At 43.7% G+C, this 25,109-nt stretch overlaps 1 protein-coding gene across 1 annotated transcript in view; it reads right to left on the bottom strand.

Moving 5' to 3' along the window:
• The window catches only part of LOC311117814 (glutamate receptor ionotropic, NMDA 3A-like), a gene marked incomplete at both ends in the record, with an annotated part of 85,647 nt that overhangs the window by 38,532 nt on the left and 22,006 nt on the right, over positions 1-25,109 (bottom strand). Inside the window, 2 exons of the mRNA XM_084192722.1 lie at positions 8,435-8,630; positions 10,283-10,923. Of these exons, the coding sequence (XP_084048848.1) occupies positions 8,435-8,630; positions 10,283-10,923 (837 nt within the window). The remainder of the gene's footprint in view (positions 1-8,434; positions 8,631-10,282; positions 10,924-25,109) is intronic.

The following is a 25,109-nucleotide window of genomic DNA, read 5'->3' as shown; positions in this document are numbered from 1 at the left end:
GGGCTTTACGGAAGAGAGGCCAGAAAAAAGCCATTGCTTAAGCAAATGGCTCTGAGATACGAATAATATTATTACACAGATCGTACACGTAACATTAGCTAGCGAGACAGCCAAAAGAAAATGACTTTCTGACTATTTAAAACGTGTAATATCTTACCCGTATACATGGACGGACGCTTCTCCCTCTCTGTCACGGATGCCATGGTTGCCCTTAGTTTGAAGATGTAATCCGGAGACAGGTGTTTTCTCCATCTCCTAAACTATTATACTCTAATTCCACTGATTTCAAAACTCGATCTCTCGGCATGTCCAGCCCACTCATTATCACAGCCAATCATGGCTAGTGGGAAGGTTGCTATCTTTTCAACATCAAATCAAATCACATGTTATTTGTCACATGCGCCGAAAACAACAGCTGTAGACCTTACAGTGAAATGCTTACTTAAAAGCCCTTAACCAACAATGCAGTAAAAAATGGATAAAGAAATAACAAATAATTAAAGAACAGCAGTAAAATAACAGTAGCGAGGCAAAATACAGGGGTTACCGGTACAGAGTCAATATGTGGGGGCATAGGTTAGTAGAGGTAATTGAGGTAAAACAACCTACAGTGCCTTGCAAAAGTATTCAGCCCCCTTGGCGTTTTTCCTATTTTGTTGCATTACAACCTGTAATTGAAATGGATTTTTATATGGATTTCATGTAATGGACATACACAAAATAGTCCAAGTTGGTGAAGTGAAATTAAAAAAATAACTTGTTTAAAAAATTTCAAATAAATTAATAACGTAAAAGTGGTGTGTGCATATGTATTCACCCCCTTTGCTATGAAGCCCCTAAATAAGATCTGGTGCAACTAATTACCTTCATAAGTCACATAATTAGTTAAATAAAGTCCACCTGTGTGTAATCTAAGTGTCACATGATCTGTCACATGATCTCAGTATATATACACCTGTTCTGAAAGGCCCCAGAGCCTGCAACACCACTAAGCAAGGGGCAGCACCAAGCAAGCGGCACCATGAAGACCAAGGAGCTCTCCAAACAGGTCAGGGACAAAGTTGTGGAGAAGTACAGATCAGGGTTGGGTTATAAAAAAATATCAGAAACTTTGAACATCCCACGGAGCACAATTAAATCCATGATTAAAAAATTGAAAGAATATGGCCCCACAACAAACCTGCCAAGAGAGGGCCGCCCACCAAAACTCACGGACCAGGCAAGGAGGGCATTAATCAGAGAGGCAACAAAGAGACCAAAGATAACCCTGAAGGAGCTGCAAAGCTCCACAGCGGAGATTGGAGTATCTGTCCATAGGACCACTTTAAGCCGTACACTCCACAGAGCTGGGCTTTACGGAAGAGTGGCCAGAAAAAAGCCATTGCTTAAAGAGAAAATGAAGCAAACACGTTTGGTGTTCACCAAAAGGCATGTGGGAGACCCCCAAACATATGGAAGAAGGTACTCTGGTCAGATGAGACTAAAATTGAGCTTTTTGGCCATCAAGGAAAACGCTACGTCTGGCGCAAAACCAACACCTCTCATCATCCCGAGAACACCATCCCCACAGTGAAGCATGGTGGTGGCAGCATCATGCTGTGGGGATGTTTTTCATCGGCAGGGACTGGGAAACTGGTCAGAATTGAAGGAGTGATGGATGGCACTAAATACAGGGAAATTCTTGAGGGAAACCTGTTTCAGTCTTCCAGAGATTTGAGACTGGGACGGAGGTTCACCTTCCAGCAGGACAATGACCCTAAGCATACTGCTAAAGCAACACTCAAGCGGTTTAAGGGGAAACATTTAAATGTCGTGGAATGGCCTAGTCAAAGCCCAGACCTCAATCCAATTGAGAATCTGTGGTATGACTTAAAGATTGCTGTACACCAGCGGAACCCATCCAACTTAAAGTAGCTGGAGCAGTTTTGCCTTGAAGAATGGGCAAACATCCCAGTGGCTAGATGTGCCAAGCTTATAGAGACATACCCCAAGAGACTTGCAGCTGTAATTGCTGCAAAAGGTGGCTCTACAAAGTATTGACTTTGGGTGGGGGGTGAATAGTTATGCATGCTCAAGTTTTCTGTTTTTTTTTGTCTTATTTCTTATTTGTTTCACAATCAAAAATATGTTGCATCTTCAAAGTGGTAGGGATGTTGTGTAAATCAAATGATACAAATCGCCAAAAAATCCACTTTAATTCCAGGTTGTAAGGCAACAAAATAGGAAAATGCCAAGGGGGGTGAATACTTTCACAAGCCACTGTAGGTAGATTTAAAGTGACTATGCATAGATAATAAACAATATACAATTTGGCAGCAGCGTAAAAGACGGGGTGGGTGGGGGGGAATGCAAATAGTCTGTGTGTCCATTTTATTACCTGTTCAGGAGACTTATGGCTTGGGGGTAGAAGCTGTTAAGAAGTATTTTGGACTTAGACTTGGCGCTCCGGTACTGCTTGCCGTGCGATAGCAAAGAGAACAGTCTATGACTAGGGTGGCTGGAGTCTTTGACAATTTTTAGGGCCTTCCTCTGACACCGCCTGGTATAGAGGTCCTGGATGGCAGGAAGCTTGGCCCCAGTGATGTACTGGACCGTACGCACTACCCTCTGTAGTGCCTTGCGGTCGGAGGCCGAGCAGTTGCCATACCAGGCAGTGATGCAACCCGTCAGGATGCTCTTGATGGTGTAGCTGTAGAACTTTTTTAGGATCTGGGGACCCATGCCAAATCTTTTCAGTCTCCTGTGGGGGGGAATAGACTTTGTTGTGCACTCTTCACGACTGTCTTGGTGTGTTTGGACCATGATAGTTTGTTGGTGATGTGGATACCAAGGAACTTGAAGCTCTCAACCTGCTCCACTACAGCCCCGTCGATGAGAATAGGGTGTGCTCGGTCCTCCTTTTCCTGTAGTCCACAATCATCTCCTTTGCCTTGATCATGTTGAGGGAGAGGTTGTTATCCTGGCACCACATGGCCAGGTCTCTGACCTCCTCCCTATAGGCTGTATCATCGTTGTCGGTGATCAGGCCTACCCCTGTTGTGTCGTCTGCAAACTTAATGATGGTGTTGGAGTCATAACTGGCCATACAGTCATGTGTGAACAGGGAGTACAGGAGGGGACTGAGCACGCACCCCTGAGGGGCCCCTGTGTTGAGGATCAGCGTGGCAGATGTGTTGTTATCTACCCTTACCACCTGGGGTTCGGCCCGTCAGGAAGTCCAGGATCCAGTTGCAGAGGGAGATGTTTAGTCCCTGGGTCCTTAGCTTAGTGATGAGCTTTGAGGGACCTATGGTGTTGAACACTGAGCTGTAGTCAATGAATAGCATTCTCACATATTGTAGGTGTTCCTTTTGTCCAGGTGGGAAAGGGCAGTGTGGAGTGCAATAGAGATTGCATCATCTGTGGATCTGTTGGGGCGGTATGCAAATTGTCTAGGGTTTCTGGGATAATGGTGTTGATGTGCACTTCATGGCTACAGACATGAGTGCTACAGGTCTGTGGTAATTTAGGCAGGGTATCTTAGTGTTCTTGGGCACGGGGACTATGGTGGTCTGCTTGAAACATGTTGGTATTACAGACTCAGTCAGGGACAGGTTGAAAATGTCTGTGAAGAAACTTGCAAGTTGGTCTGCGCATGCTCGGAGTACACGTCCTGGTAATCCATCTGGCCCTGTGGCCTTGTCAATGTTGACCTGTTTAAAGGTCTTACTCACATCGGCTACGGAGAGTGTGATCACACAGTCATCCGAAACAGCTGATGCTCTCATACATTCTTCAGTGTTGCTTGCCTCTAAGCGAGCATAGAAGTAATTTAGCTCATCTGATAGGCTTTCTCACTGGGCAGCTCGCGGCTGTCCTTCCCTTTGTAGTCTGTAATAGTTTGCAAGCCCTGCCACATCCTCCGAGCGTCGGAGCCGGTGTAGTACGATTCAATCTTAGTCCTGTATTGACTCTTTGCCTGTTTGATGGTTCGTCGGAGGGCATAGAGGGATTCCTTATAAGCATCCGGGTTAGAGTCCCGCTCCTTGAATGCGACAGCTCTACCCTTTAGCCCAGTGCGGATGTTGCCTGTAATCCATGGCTTCTGGTTGGGGTATGTACGTACGGTCACTGTGGGGACGACATCATCGATGCACTTATTGATGAAGCCAGTGACTGATGTGTTGTACTCTTCAATCCCACGGGGATCCCATGGCTAACTGTAAGTCGCTCTGGATAAGACCGTCTGCTAAATGACTAAAATGTAAAAATCTGAAGAATTCTGGAAAATATAGAATTATGGTCAGATTTGCCAAATGGAGGGCGAGGGAGAGCTTTGTATGCGTCTCTGTGTGTGGAGTAAAGGTGGTCTATAGTTTTTTTCCTCTGGTTGCACATTTAACATGCTGGTAGAAATGAGGTAAAACAGATTTAAGTTTCCCTGCATTAAAGTCCCCAGCCACTTGGAGCGCCGCCTCTGGATGAGCGTTTTCCTGTTTGCTTAAGGCAGGGGTGTCAAACTCATTTTAGCTCAGGGGCCACATGGAGGAAAATCTATTCCCAAGTGGGCCGGACTGGAAAAATCATGGTATATATAACTTAAAAACAACAACTTCAGATTGTTTTCTTTGTTTTAATACGATCAACATACAACATAAAGCTGGAGCCTGACGACAGTGTGTCCAACATAGTACAAGCACAACATCACTATTAATCATAAAACACGTCAAGTTTATTTGAAAATTCTAAAGAAAAAGAACACAAACACACAATGCCTCAGTGATTAACAGAACTGTTTCACAGATCACAGAACTATATCAGGGGGTCATTTCTCAGGCAGAAATGTAGATAAAAAGAATGAAATCCTGTTCCCCAAACAAGTGCAAGAACCACAGAGTCAATAATAGGTTAAATATACAAATAAAATAAAATCAATTAAAAACAATAGCACATCAACATAAAAACATATAAACATAAAGCTGGAGCCTGAGGACAGTGTGTCCAAAAGCACAACATCACTATTAATCATAAAACACCTCAAGTTATTTGAAAGTTCTGAGGACAAAGAACACACAAACACACAATGCCTCAGTGATTCACAGAAGTATATCACAGATCACAGAACTATATCAGGGTGTCTCATGTAGCACTTTAAGTGGGGTTGCATAGATTATTTGACTCCTGATACCTGGCATCTTTTAGCTTTCACCAGCGCATCAATATCAGGCGTCACATCCTGAGTGGCAGCCAACTTCAGGATGTGATTCAAGTGCTTGTGCGTGAGCCTTGAGCGCAGCTTTGTTTTATTTATGCTCATTACAGAGAAAACTTGCTCACAAAGATATGTGGTTCCAAACATCACAACAGTTTTGCAGCGAGGGCTGTCAAGTTGGGGTAACCTGGCAAGAGATTCTGATTAAATGTGTCCAAGCCAGATGCGGCAAATTTGCCCTTCAAATCCGAGTCACACTGCAAGTCTATTATTTCAAGTTGGATGCTGACGGCCAGATCAAAGGGATTCACGGTGAATGGCGAGCAAAAAACGTTGAAGTCTTTCTCCAGTTCACCAAAAATCTGAAAGCGTTGCTCAAACTCCCGTAACAGTCCCGTTATTTTATCTTTGAACCGCTTCATGTCTGCCACATGTTGGGTCGCGCACACATTTTTCAGACAGGGGAAGTGAGCTGCATCACCACCGGCAAGTTGCGTCTCCCACAATGACAGCTTCAACTTGAAAGAACGTATGCTGTCATAATACTGCGTGACAACTTTGTTGCGCCCTTGCAGCTGTTTGTTCAAGTTATTCAGGTGCTCTGTAACATCCACCATAAATGCAAGGTCCTGCATCCATTCTGCGGAATGGAATTCTAACACTGGTTTGCCCTTTTCTTCCATGAACTGTTCAATTTCTTCTCGTAAATCAAAGAAACGCCTCAGCACCTCGGCTTAACCATCTTACCTCAGTGTGGTATGGCAGGCCATAGATGTGGTCTTTCTCTCTGAGAAGGCTGTCAAACTGACGGTGATTCAGGCTTCTGGATCGGATGAAATTAACAGTTTGGATGACCACCTTCATGACGTTATCCATCTTTAATGACTTGCAACACAAAGCCTCCTGGTGCAAAATACAGTGAAAAGTCAAAAAATCACGTCCTCCATTTGCAGATTGCACTTTCTCTCTGAACTTTGTCACAACGCCTGCTTTTTTCCCGATCATTGAGGGCGCACCATCTGTAGCCAGGCTGACAGCGCGGGACCAGTCCACTCCGACCCTGTCCAGCGTGCCGACGAGTGCGGTAAAAATATCAGCTGCTGTCGTTGTATCTGTCATCGGCACCAACTCCACGAACTCCTCGGTGACGGTCAATGTGTCATCAACTCCGCGGATGAAAATGGCCAGTTGTGCAACATCTGTAATGTCCGTGCTTTCATCAATTGCAACCGAAAATGCAATAAATGACTTTACTTTTTGCTTCAACTGGCTGTCCAAATCCACTGAAAGATCGGAAATCCTGTCTGCAACTGTGTTTCTTGTCAGGCTGATATTTACAAAAGCCTGACGCTTTTCAGGGCACACAATCTCCGCTGCCTTCATCATGCATGTTTTTACAAATTCACCCTCACTAAATGGTTTTGAAGCCACTGCGATTTCATTAGCAATGAGGTAGCTATCTTTCACTACAGCGTCACTGATGTCTCGGCTGTGAGTAAACACAGACTTGACCTACTTGCTCTGCCCCGGTATAAACAGTTTGCTTGCTTAACACAATTGCTATTGCGCCATCCAGTGGACGCAATTGGAACAGCAGTTTATTTTATTGAAAAATTGCAGCGCATTTTTATACTTTACAAAATCATCTCGCGGGCCGGATTAAACCCGTTTGCGGGCCTAATCCGGCCCGCGGGCCGGACGTTTGACACCCCTGGCTTAAGGCCTTATACAGCTCATTGAGTGCGGTCTAAGTGTCAGCATCGGTTTGTGGTGGTAAATAGACAGCTACGAAAAATATAGATGAAAACTCTCTTGGTAGATAGTGTGGTCTACAGCTTATCATGAGATACTCTACCTCAGGCGAGCAAAACCTTGAGACTTCCTTAGATATCGTGCACCAGCTGGTGTTTACAAATATACACAGACCGCCACCCCTTGTCTTACCGAAGGCAGCTGTTCTATCTTGCCGATGCACTGAAAACCCCGCCAGCTGTATGTTATCCATGTCGTTGTTCAGCCACGACTCGGTGAAACAAAAGATATTACAGTTTTTAATGTCCCATTGTTAGGATATTTGTGATCGTAGCTCATCTATTTTGTTATCCAATGATTGTACGTTGGCTAATAGGACTGATGGTAGAGGCAGATTACCCACTCGCCGTCGTATCCTTACAAGGCACCCCGACCTACGTCCCCGATATCTCAGTCTCTTTCTCCTGCGAATGACGAGGATTTGGGCCTTGTCGGGTGTCTGAAGTAAATCCCTCTTCGTCCAGTACGAGGTGAGTAATCGCTGTCCTGATATCCAGAATCTATTTTTGGTCATAAGAGATGGTGGCAGAAACATTATGTACAAAATAAGTTACAAATAACGCAAAAAAACACACACAATAGCACAATTGGTTAGCAGCCCGTAAAACGGCAGCCATCTCTCCGGCGCCATTTTTCTGTGGCTAAACCAACTAGGCTCGTAATTTAACAATTGTATTTGTATTTACAGATGGAATACAAGTTTGTTATTAAGGCACATGAAAGTTCACGTTTCAGAAGGCATTTCTGCATAAAAACGTATTTTGATTTTTAAAAAATGTTTACTTTCAAATGGCTCTTCTGTGAAGTAGTGACACGTGGTTATCCCACTGGCTATAGGGTGAACGCACCAATTTGTGAGTCGCTCTGGCTAAGAGCGTCTGCTAAATGACGTTAATGTGCCCTTGAGCAAGGCACTTAACCCTAATTGCTCCTGTAAGTCGCTCTGGTTAAGAGCGTCTGCTAAATGACTAAAATGTAAAATGTAAACGTAACATACGCCTAGTTTCCTGAAACGAGTCACAATTACAATCATGGTCTTGAATTGGACTCTCATTTTTCTGGTCTCGACTCGCTCTCGGACCCCTTGCCCCTCTCCCGGTCTCAGTCTTGATTCGGTCTCACCCCCCCACCCCCACCCCCCTCCGGTCTTGGTTTCGACTCGGACTCGACATGCTCCGGTCTTGGTCTTGGTTCGGTCTCACTTTAGGTGGTCTCGAACACAACACTGTGCGCCCCCCCTCTCTCTCCCCCTCCCTCTCTCTCCCCTCCCTCTCTCCCCCTCCCTCCCTCCCTCTCTCGCTCTCTCTCTCTCTCTCTCCCCCTCCCTCTCTCTCTCTCTCTCTCTCTCTCTCTCTCTCTCTCTCCCCCCCCCCCCCCTCTCTCTCTCTCTCTCTCTCTCTCCATCTCTCTCTCTCTGCTCCTCCCTCTCACCTTTTTGTTGGTCCAGAAAGCATAGTCCAAGAGCACCCTGCTCTGCTTCCATCGGCCCAGCCTGGTCCACATGGGGTTCCCTATGGGGTCGTGTTGCAGGGACCAGATGAAGTGATGGCTCTCTGAGGAGATCACTGTCTCCTGCTGGGACGAGATGAAACCACTCAGACCGTCAAATGACGTGTTGGACAGAAACCTGCAGGGAGGGCGGGGGGGCAGAGAAAACAGATGAAGTTATAGGATAAGGGTGAATGTGAGGCTTAGATTTCAGGGTTAGGCCAGAACAGAAAACCACTCAGTGGAGTAGGACTGTATTCTGGTCATGCATCTCAATCAAATCATATCATTCTTTACACCTGTATTCACCTTGAGGGTATTTCGACTAAACCTCTGCATCAGACAGCATTGTATTATCATCAGACAGCATTGTATTATCATCAGACAGCATTGTATTAGCATCAGACAGCATTGTATTAGCATCAGACAGCGTTGTATTATCATCAGATAGCATTGTATTAGCATCAGACAGCATTGTATTAGCATCAGACAGCGTTGTATTAGCATCAGACATCAATGTATTAGCATCAGACAGCATTGTATTAGCATCAGACAGCATTGTATTAGCATCAGACAGCGTTGTATTAGCATCAGACAGCATTGTATTAGCATCAGACAGCATTGTATTAGCATCGGACAGCATTGTATTAGCATCAGACAGCGTTGTATTAGCATCAGACAGCATTGTATTAGCATCAGACAGCGTTGTATTAGCATCAGACAGCATTGTATTAGCATCAGACAGCGTTGTATTAGCATCAGACAGCGTTGTATTAGCATCAGACAGCATTGTATTAGCATCAGACAGCGTTGTATTAGCATCAGACAGCATTGTATTAGCATCAGACAGCATTGTATTAGCATCAGACAGCATTGTATTAGCATCAGACAGCATTGTATTAGCATCAGACAGCGTTGTATTAGCATCAGACAGCATTGTATTAGCATCAGACAGCATTGTATTAGCATCAGACAGCATTGTATTAGCATCAGACAGCATTGTATTAGCATCAGACAGCATTGTATTAGCATCAGACAGCATTGTATTAGCATCAGACAGCATTGTATTAGCATCGGACAGCATTGTATTAGCATCAGACAGCATTGTATTAGCATCAGACAGCATTGTATTAGCATCAGACAGCATTGTATTAGTCAGACAGCGTTGTATTAGCATCAGACAGCATTTTATTAGCATCAGACAGCATTGTATTAGCTAATCTAAACCTAGCTCCGGGGATGAGCTCTAAACAGCACAAGGCAGGCTCATTCTGTGCTCTTTTGGCCTGAGCCCCGATGCCAGGACAGGCAAAGAGGGGGTTCTCCAGATCTGACTGGAGATATCTCTATCAGGGGGTCAGACATTCTCCAGATCTGACTGGAGATATCTCTATCTGGAGATTAGGGCGGCAGGTAGCTTAGTGGGTAAGAGCGTTGTGCCAGTAACCGAAAGGTCGCTGGTTCTAATCCCCGAGCTGACTAGGTGAAAAATCTGTCGATGTGCCCTTAAGCAAGGCACTTAACCCTAATTGCTCCTGTAAGTCGCTCTGGATAAGAGCGTCTGCTAAATGACTAAAATGTAAAATGTAGATAGTAAGGGGGATCTCAGCTCTCTCTGGTTACTGTTGTTGTTGGCGTTTTATAAGAGACGTACAGTATTTCCCCTAGGTTATGTATTAACAGGTATTGAACAATACAGAGCTTTTGTCCTGAACCATTCACTAGGATTAAATCACCACAATCATCTTTAATAATGCTTATAGGAGTAGTGAAGCAGCATCAGTACTGTACCTGGCCAGATATTTCCCTGAGGTCATGATCCTGCTCTGGCTGCTCTGTGTATCCATGCAGTTGGTGATGGAGGGGATGAGGGCTAGCTCAGGGGAGCGGTACGCAGCTGACCCCACCACCCGGGCCACGAGCTCCAGCCCATCCTGGACGTAATGATCGAGGGAGGGAGCCCCCATCCTGCCGTGGGCCAGCAGACCTGCCGGCAGCCCCTCGGTCCTCAGCTCCTCCAAGTCCTGCGTGTCCCCCAACACCCAGTGGTACTCTGGCAGCATCAGGCCCAGCTTGGCCACCACGCTAAAGATCCTCTTGATGTCCCGGATGTCGCAGCCGAATGTGACCACCGTGGACGTGGACTTCTTGATGGACTCCAGGTATCCCTGCAGAGAGGTGTAGAAGTCAGCCTTGGAGACAGAGCTGTTGGGGTGAGATCCAGAGGAGGTACTGGAGGTGGTGATGTTGACCACAGAGCCCAGGTGGAACTTAGTGTTGTTACGGAGACGAACCAGGAAGCTGGAGACGTTCCACTCCTGACAGAGCAGGAGGCTGACGTCATACCAGCTGTTGATCACCAACAGGGAGTAGAGCAGCTCCACCTGGGGCAGGGCCGGGTTATGCATCGGCATCTGGAAATGGAGAGGGTTCTGAAAGGAGGGAGAGCGGGAGATATATATATACAGTGCCTTCAGAAAGTATTCATACCCCTTTATTTATTCCACATTTTGTTGTTACAGCCTGAATTGAAAATTGATTAAAAATATATATAATCTCACCCATCTACACACAATACCCCAAAGTGACAAAGTGACCATTTTCAGGTCTTGCCATAGATTTTCAAGTAGATTTGAGTCAAAACTGTAACTAGGCCACTCAGGAACATTCACGGTCTTCTTGGTAAGCAACTCCAGTGTAGATTTGGCCTTGTGTTTTAGGTTATTGTCCTGCTGAAAGGTCAACTTGTCTCCCAGTGTTGGTGGAAATCAGACTGAACCAGGTTTTCCTCTAGGATTTTGCCTGTGCTTAGCTCCATTACTTTTCTTTTTTATCCTGAAAAACTCCCCAGTCCTTAACGATTACAAAAATACCCATAACATGATGCAGCCACCACTATGCTTGAGAATATGCAGAGTGGTACTCAGTAATGTGTTGTATTAGATTTGCCCCAAACATAACACTTTGCATTCAGGACAAAAAATTTATTGCTTTTCCAAAATGTTTGCAGTGTTACTTTACTGCCTTGTTGCAAACAGGATTTATGTTTACGAATTTTGTTATTCTGTACAGGCTTCCTTCTTTTCACTCTGTCATTTAGGTTAGTATTATGGACTAACTACAATGTTGTTGATCCATCCTCAGTTTTCACCTATCAGAGCCATTAAACGGCATGCATGTATTTTATTTTGATCACTGTTTGTAGCTGAAAAGACACAGTGGACACAGTGAACACAGTGGACACAGTGGACACAGTGGACAATAGACATAAAGAGTTTTTAAGGAGACATACAAAATAGTCTGCTGAAACTCTTGAGGTCTACTTGGATATATATGGCCATAAGTATACCTTCAAATTAGTAGATAAGGGTATTTCAGCCACACCCGTTGCTGACAGTTGTATACAATCGAGCACACAGCCATGCAATCTCCATAGACAAGCATTGGCAGTAGAATGGCCCGTACTGAAGAGCTCAGTGACTTTCAACGTGGCATCGACATAGGATGCCACCTTTCCAACAAGTCAGTTCGTTAAATTTCTTGCACTGTTAAAGCTGCCCCGGTCAACTTTAAGTGCTGTTATTGTGAAGTGGAAACGTCTAGGAGCAACAACGGCTCAGCCATAAACTTCTGACCCACTGGAATTGTGATACAGTGAATTCTAAGTGAAATAATCTGTCTGTAAACAATTGTTGGGAAAATGACTTGTGTCATGCACAAAGTAGATGTCCTAACCGACTTGCCAAAACTATAGTTTGTTAACAAGAAATGTGTGGAGTGGTTGAAAAACGAGTTTTTATGACTCCAACCTTAGTGTATGTAAACTTCCGACTTCAAAGTGTACATCAAACACATGGTTTCCAGTTGTTCTGTTCCGGCCATTATTATTAGCCGTTCTCCCCTCAGCAGCCTCCTGAGGTATACATAATATTTGTGGTGATTTCTGTCAGCACGATGCCTGGAAGCATCCACATGAGAAGGACTTTACTTTTTATTCCGCCAGACATAAATACCTATTTTTCTAGAATATACTACTTTCTAACCAAACACAGTCTTGTGATATTGGTATCATGTGTTTGTCGGACCATTCCCAGGTCAGCATAGTAATTGACCCATCTAACAGAAGGTGGCGGTTAAACCATATGCTATTCAACACACCTGAATTTACTGCCTTTTTAAAGAAACTATGGAATCTCTATATGGAGAATAATGACTGCCCAACGTGTCTCCTTCAATCATTTGTGAAGCAAATTAGTTTAATTTAATTTAAATAGTTTGAGAGGGAATATTATTTCCTATGTCACAGCTAAAAGAAATAAAACATTTCAACTACAGTTGGACTTAAGAGTTAAAAGTAAGGCAACTTGATGATTAATTTAATCTCAGCTCGTTACCTGTATAAAAGACACCTGGGAGCCAGAAATCTTTCTCTGATTGAGAGGGGGTCAAATACTTATTTCCCTCATTGTATTTGTTTATTCATTATTTGATGAAACATTGAATTTGGCCTTACTGCTATTAGCCCATAGAAACGCATTGAATGACAGCTTTATACATCAATAAACAGATAGTCCCCTAAAAAATCTAAAATACGTTTTTTTCTGAAGTTTGTGTCCTATGTCTGAGATATATAAGAAAGATCAGGAAACTATATATATATCTATATATTTTTTTTTTGTATTTAACCCCTTATTTTAGGCACTAAACTACAGTATCTCCATATATACTTACATTCACTTTTTAAACGGGTACCGGGCTACCTTCAGACTAGTCTTGTGAAGCTGGTGTGCATCCCAGAGCAAACCGACAACACCATTGTGTTCGTGAGAGTCTCATCTTTCCATAGAGGGGTCACGCTACAGATGTTTTCCTGAGAAGACCGATTTTGGGGATGTCTCATGGTCTGACAAACACCAATCTAGACCACAACACTTTCACCCAGTTCTCCTCTGAATCATTCAGATGTTCATTGGCAAACTTCAGACGGCCCTGTATATGTGCTTTCTTGAGCAGGGGGACCTTGCGGGTGCTGCAGGATTTCAGTCCTTCACGGCGTAGTGTGTTACCAATTGTTTTCTTGGTGACTATGGTCCCAGCTGCCTTGAGATCATTGACAAACACCGCTCTAGCTCTGCCACCTTTCACCTCAGAAGTGCGACATCTGCGGATACGGTATATAGCTTGAACTGAAAGATTTTGATGGGGATTTTTTATTATTATGCTAATTAGGTTGCCGCGGGGACATCAACTCTAGTTAATTACCAAGAAGTTTATTAGTGATTGGTTTGACATCCAGGTCGCTGCTGTGTTTTAATGCGGTGATTGGTTTGATGACCGGGGGGGGCCTCGTTTTGGTCAATAGAAGATCGATAGAAAAACTATTAATAACCCCACATCCCCTAGCTGGTCTGGTCGGTCCCTCCACTGGGTGAAAAGTATCAGGGGATATCTTTACATGACATATTTTTTACATTGTCCAATGCATATTTAGAGTTGTGTGGATATGCACCACATCCTGACATTCTCAATCCAGATGTCTTTTAGATATACACTGAGTGTACAAAACATTAAGAACACCTTCCCAAGAACAGCCTGAATTCGTCGGGTCATGGACTCTACAAAGGTGTCGAAAGCGTTCCACAGGGATGCTGGCCCATGTTGACTCCCAACGCTTCCCACAGTTGTGTCAAGTTGGCTGGATGTCCTTTGGGTGGTGGACCGTTCTTGATACACACGGGAAAACTGTTGAGCGTGAAAAACCCAGATGTGCCTGGCACCTACTATCATACCCTGTTCAAAGGCACTTCAATATTTTGTCTTGCCCATTCACCCTCTGAATGGCACACATACACAATCCATGTCTCAATTGTCTCAAGGCTTAAAAATCCTTATTTTACCTGTCTCCTCCCCTTCATCTACACTGATTGAAGTGGATTTAACAAGTGACATCAATAAGGGATCATAGCTTTCACCTGGTCAGTCTACGTCATGGAAAGTTGTTTTGTACACTCAGTGTATATGATATTGTGATTACTCTGAATATCACACGTGGACATTTCCTATGGCCGGATACTCATTCAATATCCTGAGATACACTATATATACAAAAGTATGTGGACACCCCTGAAGTGGAAACGTCTAGGAGCAACAACGGCTCAGCAGGGAAGTGGTAGGCCACACAAGCTCACAGAACGGGACCACCGAGTGCTGAAGCGCGTAGTGTGTAGAAATCATCTGTCCTCAGTTGCAACACTCACTACCAAGTTCCTAACCGCCTCTGGAAGCAACATTCGTTGGGAGCTTCATGAAAATGGGTTTCCATGGCCGAGCATCCGCATACAAGCCTTAGATCACCATGCGCAATGCCAAGCGTCGGCTGGAGTGGTGTAAAGCTCACTGCCATTGGACTCTGGAGCAGTGGAAACACGTTCTCTGGAGTGATGAATCACGCTTCACCATCTGGCAGTCCGACGGACATATCTGGGTTTAGCGGATGCCAGGAGAACGCTACCTGCCCGAATGCATAGTGCCAACTGTAAAGTTTGGTGGAGGAGGAATAATGGTCTGGGGCTGTTTTTCATGATTTGGGCTAGGCCCCTTAGTTCTAGTGAAGGGAAATCTTAAAGCTACAGCATACAATTACATTCTAGACGATTCTGTGCTTCCAACTTTGTGGCAACAGTTTAGGGAAGGCCATTTCCTGTTTCAGCATGACAATGCCCCCGTGCACAAAGCAATGTCTATACAGAAATGGTTTGTCGAGATCGGTGTGGAAGAACTTGACTGGCCTGCACAGAGCCCTGACCTCAACCCCATCGAACACCTTTGGGATGAATTGGAACGCCAACTGCGAGCCAGGACTAATCGCCCAACATCAGTGCACGACCTCACTAATGCTCTTGTGGCTGAATTGAAGCAAGTCCCTGCAGCAATGTTCCAACATCTAGTGGAAAGCCTTCCCAGAAGAGTGGAGGCTGTTATAGCAGCAAAGGGGGGACCAACTCCATATTAATGCCCATGATTTTGGAATGAGATGTTGGACGAGCAGGTGTCCACATACTGTTGGTCATGTAGTGTATGTGACATCCTCTCTCTTCATGTTGACAAATACTGACTGTATACATCGCAACATTTTTACCCCCTATCAAGCCTCAAGGTGACAGCTAACGTTTTAAAACATGTTAAATGTGTTAAATGTCTTAAAACGTGTTAAATAAATACAATTTATATTTAGCAAAGATTGGCCTACATTTCCATCTTTCCAGAAAACATGTTGTGATTGGAGCTCTGGATTAGCTATGCTGCATTTTTTAACAGAAATAGCAACTTGGATTAAATATGACGATTTTTTTTGCTTTTCATTGCCTTGTAGCCTATTACTGAATATGGTGCAATATGTATGCTTAAATACGTCATCTTCATGTAAAGAAGCATGATGATTTTCAGTGCTTGAACAGGTAAAATAATTTGGACGCTGGACATTGATCATGAGTCAGATTTAGTTTGATCTGACATATGAGGATGAATATTACATATCATGTAAGAATATCTACTGAAATAATGCATTTTGGGAGAAATATGGATCAATAAATGATCAGGTAATGACTACAAATATGATACATTTCTGAAAGTATGTGGATTTGTTCATGCCTGTGTATAAAGGCTTAGATATGTCAGCTTGTTGACACATACCCTTTCCATTAGAATTTTCTACAAATATGTAAGCGGGTGCACATGCATCAGGGGCAGGTCTTTAAGGGATCTCTCCACAGATATCTCCCTGGATTCATACGGTAGCAGGGAGATTTGAAGGGATCTCTCCACACATATCTCCCTGGACTCATACGGTAGCAGGGAGATTTGAAGGGATCTCTCCACACATATCTCCCTGGACTCATACGGTAGCAGGGAGATTTCTGAGGTCTGGACTGGATGAAATGAACATGCATGTCTACTCCTTATATCTAATAAAATATCATATATAGATAAAGATATCCTCTGATACTGCTCCAGAGTAGATCTGGGTTCAAATAGTGTTTGAAATAATTTCAAAAACTGCATCTAGGCTTGATTGCGCTTGCCTGGCCCAATGAAACCAATAGAATAATCACAAAACTGCAAACCCTGCTCATTTGCCACTCTGGGTAGACTCAAGCAAATGCTCATAGTAAATTTGAAAAATGTCTAATAGTATTTTGAACACAGGTCTGCTCCAGAGAGGCTTGATGATGAGCAGAGTGAGGTGGTCTCTCCAGAGAAGATAAGCTGGTGGTCTGGTCTCTCTAGAGAAGATGAGCTGGTGGTCTAATCTCTCCAGAGAAGAAGAGCTGGTGGTCTGTTTTTTCCAGAGAAGATGAGCTGGTATTCTGGTCTCTCCAGAGAAGAAGAGCTGGTGGTCTGTTTTTTCCAGAGAAGAAGAGCTGGTGGTCTGGTTTTTCCAGAGAAGAAGAGCTGGTGTTCTGGTCTCTCCAGAAGGACAGGATGAGATGCTTCTTGAGGCTGAATAATTTCCCCATGGTGCTTGGGATATAGTGAAGTCTACTTCCTGTAATTGACAGACAGAAAACAGGCTAATCTACTCACACTAAAGAAGAAGCTCTTCATCTCTTCATGGATTAATCTCCAAAATATCAAAACAAAGACAGGACTTCCTGCCAGTTTAGCAGCATTTTAAAATATATGTTCCAAATGACCTGATAGTCCCTGGGTCCTGTTCATTACAGTAGTTGTTAAACGGAAGTAAACAGACTGAAACAGGGAGGTAGTATGCGGAAATTGTACAATAAGTTTAGTTCATTTTGGTTTTCCGTTGCAAAACATTTTGCTTGGTCCGGAGGCTCCGTACGGAGGGTGTGACGCAATTGCGTAGCATGCGGAGGCTTGCAGAGGCCAAATCAAGCTCCACACCGCATCGCCGTGCGACCCACACATGTTGTAACAAGGAGGGCTCTGTGTACTGTAGCTCCGTATAGCGCCGCGTTGACATGATTGGTTGACGGTAGGTGGGGGCGGTACGTCCTGTATAAACAAAAATCACCATAATGGAATCACTATGGAATGTAAACTTCAAGAGGATTTTTTGTAGCCTTGGTCCCAGATCTATTTGTGCTTTTTTGCCAACACATGATGTATTGTTTTGCATGACAATGACAGCAATAGAGTTGGTAGAGGAGCACTAACAGACCTGGGACCAGGGCACATTTCCCCCCAAAGCAAGTGTTTGCTACTTCCTGTCCTGTTGAATGATTTGACAATGATCTAACAGATTGACAATGATCTGACAGATTGACAATGATCTAACCAAAATATTAGCCCTGCAGTGAGTATTAAAGTCTGACAGATACAGTCAGTAACCAGAATATTAGTCCTGCGGTGAGCATTACAGTCTGACAGATACAGTCAGTAACCAGAATATTAGCCCTGTGGTGAGTATTACAGTCTGATGGATACAGTCAGTAACCAGAATATTAGCCCTGCAGTGAGTATTAAAGTCTGACAGATACAGTCAGTAACCAGAATATTAGTCCTGCAGTGAGTATTACAGTCTGACAGATACAGTCAGTAACCAGAATATTAGCCCTGCGGTGAGTATTACAGTCTGACAGATACAGTCAGTAACCAGAATATTAGTCCTGCAGTGAGTATTACAGTCTGACAGATACAGTCAGTAACCAGAATATTAGCCCTGCAGTGAGTATTACAGTCTGACAGACACAGTCAGTAACCAGAATATTAGTCCTGCAGTGAGTATTACAGTCTGACAGATACAGTCAGTAACCAGAATATTAGCCCTGTGGTGAGTATTACAGTCTGATGGATACAGTCAGTAACCAGAATATTAGCCCTGCTGTCAGTATTACAGTCTGATGGATACAGTCAGTAACCAGAATATTAGCCCTGCAGTGAGTATTACAGTCTGACAGATACAGTCAGTAACCAGAATATTAGCCCTGCAGTGAGTATTACAGTCTGACAGATACAGTAAGTAATCAGAATATTAGCCCTGCAGTGAGTATTACAGTCTGATGGATACAGTCAGTAACCAGAATATTAGCCCGGCAGTGAGTATTACAGTCTGACAGATACCGTCAGTAACCAGAATATTAGCCCTGTGGTGAGAATTACAGTCTGACAGATACAGTCAGTAACCAGAATATTAGCCCTGCAGTGAGTATTACAGTCTGACAGATACAGTCAGTAACCAGAATATTAGCCCTGCAGTGAGCATTACAGTCTGACAGATACAGTCAGTAACCAGAATATTAGCCCGGCAGTGAGTATTACAGTCTGACAGATACAGTCAGTAACCAGAATATTAACCCTGCGGTGAGTATTACAGTCTGACAGATACAGTCAGTAACCAGAATATTAGCCCTGTGGTGAGAATTACCGTCTGACAGATACAGTCAGTAACCAGAATATTAGCCCTGCAGTGAGCATTACAGTCTGACAGATACAGTCAGTAACCAGAATATTAGCCCTGCAGTGAGCATTACAGTCTGACAGATACAGTCAGTAACCAGAATATTAACCCTGCGGTGAGCATTACAGTCTGATGGATACAGTCAGTAACCAGAATATTAACCCTGCGGTGAGCATTACAGTCTGACAGATACAGTCAGTAACCAGAATATTAGTCCTGCGGTGAGTATTACAGTCTGATGGATACAGTCAGTAACCAGAATATTAACCCTGCGGTGAGCATTACAGTCTGACAGATACAGTCAGTAACCAGAATATTAGCCCTGTGGTGAGAATTACCGTCTGACAGATACAGTCAGTAACCAGAATATTAGCCCTGCAGTGAGCATTACAGTCTGACAGATACAGTCAGTAACCAGAATATTAGCCCTGCAGTGAGCATTACAGTCTGACAGATACAGTCAGTAACCAGAATATTAACCCTGCGGTGAGCATTACAGTCTGATGGATACAGTCAGTAACCAGAATATTAACCCTGCGGTGAGCATTACAGTCTGACAGATACAGTCAGTAACCAGAATATTAGTCCTGCGGTGAGTATTACAGTCTGATGGAAACAGTCAGTAACCAGAATATTAACCCTGCGGTGAGCATTACAGTCTGACAGATACAGTCAGCAACCGGAATATTAGTCCTGCGGTGAGCATTACAGTCTGACAGATACAGTCAGTAACCAGAATATTAGCCCTGCGGTGAGTATTACAGTCTGACAGATACAGTCAGTAACCAGAATATTAGCCCGGCAGTGAGCATTACAGTCTGACAGATACAGTCAGTAACCAGAATATTAACCCTGCGGTGAGCATTACAGTCTGATGGATACAGTCAGTAACCAGAATATTAACCCTGCGGTGAGCATTACAGTCTGACCGATACAGTCAGTAACCAGAATATTAGCCCTGCGGTGAGTATTACAGTCTGACAGATACAGTCAGCAACCAGAATATTAGTCCTGCGGTGAGCATTACAGTCTGACAGATACAGTCAGTAACCAGAATATTAGCCCTGCAGTGAGCATTACAGTCTGACAGATACAGTCAGTAACCAGAATATTAGTCCTGCGGTGAGCATTACAGTCTGACAGATACAGTCAGTAACCAGAATATTAGTCCTGCGGTGAGCATTACAGTCTGACAGATACAGTCAGTAACCAGAATATTAGTCCTGCAGTGAGCATTACAGTCTGACAGATACAGTCAGTAACCAGAATATTAGCCCTGCAGTGAGTATTACAGTCTGACAGATACAGTCAGTAACCAGAATATTAGCCCTGCGGTGAGTATTACAGTCTGACAGATACAGTCAGTAACCAGAATATTAGCCCTGCTGTCAGTATTACAGTCTGATGGATACAGTCAGTAACCAGAATATTAGCCCTGCAGTGAGCATTACAGTCTGACAGATACAGTCAGTAACCAGAATATTAGCCCGGCAGTGAGTATTACAGTCTGACAGATACAGTCAGTAACCAGAATATTAACCCTGCGGTGAGTATTACAGTCTGACAGATACAGTCAGTAACCAGAATATTAGCCCTGTGGTGAGAATTACCGTCTGACAGATACAGTCAGTAACCAGAATATTAGCCCTGCAGTGAGCATTACAGTCTGACAGATACAGTCAGTAACCAGAATATTAACCCTGCGGTGAGCATTACAGTCTGATGGATACAGTCAGTAACCAGAATATTAACCCTGCGGTGAGCATTACAGTCTGACAGATACAGTCAGTAACCAGAATATTAGTCCTGCGGTGAGTATTACAGTCTGATGGATACAGTCAGTAACCAGAATATTAACCCTGCGGTGAGCATTACAGTCTGACAGATACAGTCAGTAACCGGAATATTAGTCCTGCGGTGAGCATTACAGTCTGACAGATACAGTCAGTAACCAGAATATTAGCCCTGTGGTGAGAATTACCGTCTGACAGATACAGTCAGTAACCAGAATATTAGCCCTGCGGTGAGTATTACAGTCCGACAGATACAGTCAGTAACCAGAATATTAGCCCTGCTGTCAGTATTACAGTCTGATGGATACAGTCAGTAACCAGAATATTAGCACTGCAGTGAGCATTACAGTCTGACAGATACAGTCAGTAACCAAAATATTAGCCCTGCAGTGAGCATTACAGTCTGACAGATACAGTCAGTAACCAGAATATTAGCCCTGCAGTGAGCATTACAGTCTGACAGATACAGTCAGTAACCAGAATATTAGCCCTGCGGTGAGTATTACAGTCTGACAGATACAGTTAGTAACCAGAATATTAGCCCTGCGGTGAGTATTACAGTCTGACAGATACAGTCAGTAACCAGAATATTAGCCCTGCAGTGAGCATTACAGTCTGACAGATACAGTCAGTAACCAGAATATTAACCCTGCGGTGAGCATTACAGTCTGATGGATACAGTCAGTAACCAGAATATTAACCCTGCGGTGAGCATTACAGTCTGACAGATACAGTCAGTAACCAGATTATTAGTCCTGCGGTGAGTATTACAGTCTGATGGATACAGTCAGTAACCAGAATATTAACCCTGCGGTGAGCATTACAGTCTGACAGATACAGTCAGTAACCGGAATATTAGTCCTGCGGTGAGCATTACAGTCTGACAGATACAGTCAGTAACCAGAATATTAGCCCTGCGGTGAGTATTACAGTCTGACAGATACAGTCAGTAACCAGAATATTAGCCCGGCAGTGAGCATTACAGTCTGACAGATACAGTCAGTAACCAGAATATTAACCCTGCGGTGAGCATTACAGTCTGATGGATACAGTCAGTAACCAGAATATTAACCCTGCGGTGAGCATTACAGTCTGACCGATACAGTCAGTAACCAGAATATTAGCCCTGCGGTGAGTATTACAGTCTGACAGATACAGTCAGTAACCAGAATATTAGTCCTGCGGTGAGCATTACAGTCTGACAGATACAGTCAGTAACCAGAATATTAGCCCTGCAGTGAGCATTACAGTCTGACAGATACAGTCAGTAACCAGAATATTAGTCCTGCGGTGAGCATTACAGTCTGACAGATACAGTCAGTAACCAGAATATTAGTCCTGCGGTGAACATTACAGTCTGACAGATACAGTCAGTAACCAGAATATTAGTCCTGCGGTGAGCATTACAGTCTGACAGATACAGTCAGTAACAAGAATATTAGTCCTGCGGTGAGCATTACAGTCTGACAGATACAGTCAGTAACCAGAATATTAGCCCTGCGGTGAGTATTACAGTCTGACAGATACAGTCAGTAACCAGAATATTAGCCCTGCGGTGAGTATTACAGTCTGACAGATACAGTCAGTAACCAGAATATTAGCCCTGCTGTCAGTATTACAGTCTGACAGATACAGTCAGTAACCAGAATATTAGCCCTGCGGTGAGTATTACAGTCTGACAGATACAGTCAGTAACCAGAATATTAGCCCGGCAGTGAGCATTACAGTCTGACAGATACAGTCAGTAACCAGAATATTAGCCCTGCAGTGAGTATTACAGTCTGACAGATACAGTCAGTAACCAGAATATTAACCCTGCGGTGAGTATTACAGTCTGACAGATACAGTCAGTAACCAGAATATTAGCCCTGCGGTGAGTATTACAGTCTGACAGATACAGTCAGTAACCAGAATATTAGCCCTGTGGTGAGAATTACCGTCTGACAGATACAGTCAGTAACCAGAATATTAGCCCTGCAGTGAGCATTACAGTCTGACAGATACAGTCAGTAACCAGAATATTAGCCCTGCAGTGAGCATTACAGTCTGACAGATACAGTCAGTAACCAGAATATTAACCCTGCGGTGAGCATTACAGTCTGATGGATACAGTCAGTAACCAGAATATTAGTCCTGCGGTGAGTATTACAGTCTGATGGATACAGTCAGTAACCAGAATATTAACCCTGCGGTGAGCATTACAGTCTGACAGATACAGTCAGTAACCGGAATATTAGTCCTGTGGTGAGCATTACAGTCTGACAGATACAGTCAGTAACCAGAATATTAGCCCTGCAGTGAGTATTACAGTCTGACAGATACAGTCAGTAACCAGAATATTAGCCCTGCAGTGAGCATTACAGTCTGACAGATACAGTCAGTAACCAGAATATTAGCCCGGCAGTGAGTATTACAGTCTGACAGATACAGTCAGTAACCAGAATATTAACCCTGCGGTGAGTATTACAGTCTGACAGATACAGTCAGTAACCAGAATATTAGCCCTGTGGTGAGAATTACCGTATGACAGATACAGTCAGTAACCAGAATATTAGCCCTGCAGTGAGCATTACAGTCTGACAGATACAGTCAGTAACCAGAATATTAGCCCTGCAGTGAGCATTACAGTCTGACAGATACAGTCAGTAACCAGAATATTAACCCTGCGGTGAGCATTACAGTCTGATGGATACAGTCAGTAACCAGAATATTAACCCTGCGGTGAGCATTACAGTCTGACAGATACAGTCAGTAACCAGAATATTAGTCCTGCGGTGAGTATTACAGTCTGATGGATACAGTCAGTAACCAGAATATTAACCCTGTGGTGAGCATTACAGTCTGACAGATACAGTCAGTAACCGGAATATTAGTCCTGCGGTGAGCATTACAGTCTGACAGATACAGTCAGTAACCAGAATATTAGCCCTGTGGTGAGAATTACCGTCTGACAGATACAGTCAGTAACCAGAATTTTAGCCCTGCAGTGAGCATTACAGTCTGACAGATACAGTCAGTAACCAGAATATTAGCCCTGCAGTGAGCATTACAGTCTGACAGATACAGTCAGTAACCAGAATATCAACCCTGCGGTGAGCATTACAGTCTGATGGATACAGTCAGTAACCAGAATATTAGTCCTGCGGTGAGTATTACAGTCTGATGGATACAGTCAGTAACCAGAATATTAACCCTGCGGTGAGCATTACAGTCTGACAGATACAGTCAGTAACCGGAATATTAGTCCTGCGGTGAGCATTACAGTCTGACAGATACAGTCAGTAACCAGAATATTAGCCCTGCGGTGAGTATTACAGTCTGACAGATACAGTCAGTAACCAGAATATTAGCCCTGTGGTGAGAATTACCGTCTGACAGATACAGTCAGTAACCAGAATATTAGCCCTGCAGTGAGCATTACAGTCTGACAGATACAGTCAGTAACCAGAATATTAGCCCTGCAGTGAGCATTACAGTCTGACAGATACAGTCAGTAACCAGAATATTAACCCTGCGGTGAGCATTACAGTCTGATGGATACAGTCAGTAACCAGAATATTAACCCTGCGGTGAGCATTACAGTCTGACAGATACAGTCAGTAACCAGAATATTAGTCCTGCGGTGAGTATTACAGTCTGATGGATACAGTCAGTAACCAGAATATTAACCCTGCGGTGAGCATTACAGTCTGACAGATACAGTCAGTAACCGGAATATTAGTCCTGCGGTGAGCATTACAGTCTGACAGATACAGTCAGTAACCAGAATATTAGCCCTGTGGTGAGAATTACCGTCTGACAGATACAGTCAGTAACCAGAATATTAGCCCTGCAGTGAGCATTACAGTCTGACAGATACAGTCAGTAACCAGAATATTAACCCTGCGGTGAGCATTACAGTCTGATGGATACAGTCAGTAACCAGAATATTAACCCTGCGGTGAGCATTACAGTCTGACAGATACAGTCAGTAACCAGAATATTAGTCCTGCGGTGAGTATTACAGTCTGATGGATACAGTCAGTAACCAGAATATTAACCCTGCGGTGAGCATTACAGTCTGACAGATACAGTCAGTAACCGGAATATTAGTCCTGCGGTGAGCATTACAGTCTGACAGATACAGTCAGTAACCAGAAAATTAGCCCTGCGGTGAGTATTACAGTCTGACAGATACAGTCAGTAACCAGAATATTAGCCCGTTAGTGAGCATTACAGTCTGACAGATACAGTCAGTAACCAGAATATTAACCCTGCGGTGAGCATTACAGTCTGATGGATACAGTCAGTAACCAGAATATTAACCCTGCGGTGAGCATTACAGTCTGACCGATACAGTCAGTAACCAGAATATTAGCCCTGCGGTGAGTATTACAGTCTGACAGATACAGTCAGTAACCAG

The sequence above is a fragment of the Coregonus lavaretus genome (genome assembly GCF_964263955.1).
Source record: "Coregonus lavaretus genome assembly, contig: HAP1_SCAFFOLD_204, whole genome shotgun sequence".
In the NCBI taxonomy this organism is placed as follows: Eukaryota; Metazoa; Chordata; class Actinopteri; order Salmoniformes; family Salmonidae; genus Coregonus; species Coregonus lavaretus.
Note: the sequence above shows the minus strand (reverse complement) of the source record. Positions and strands in the feature narration are given on the sequence as shown.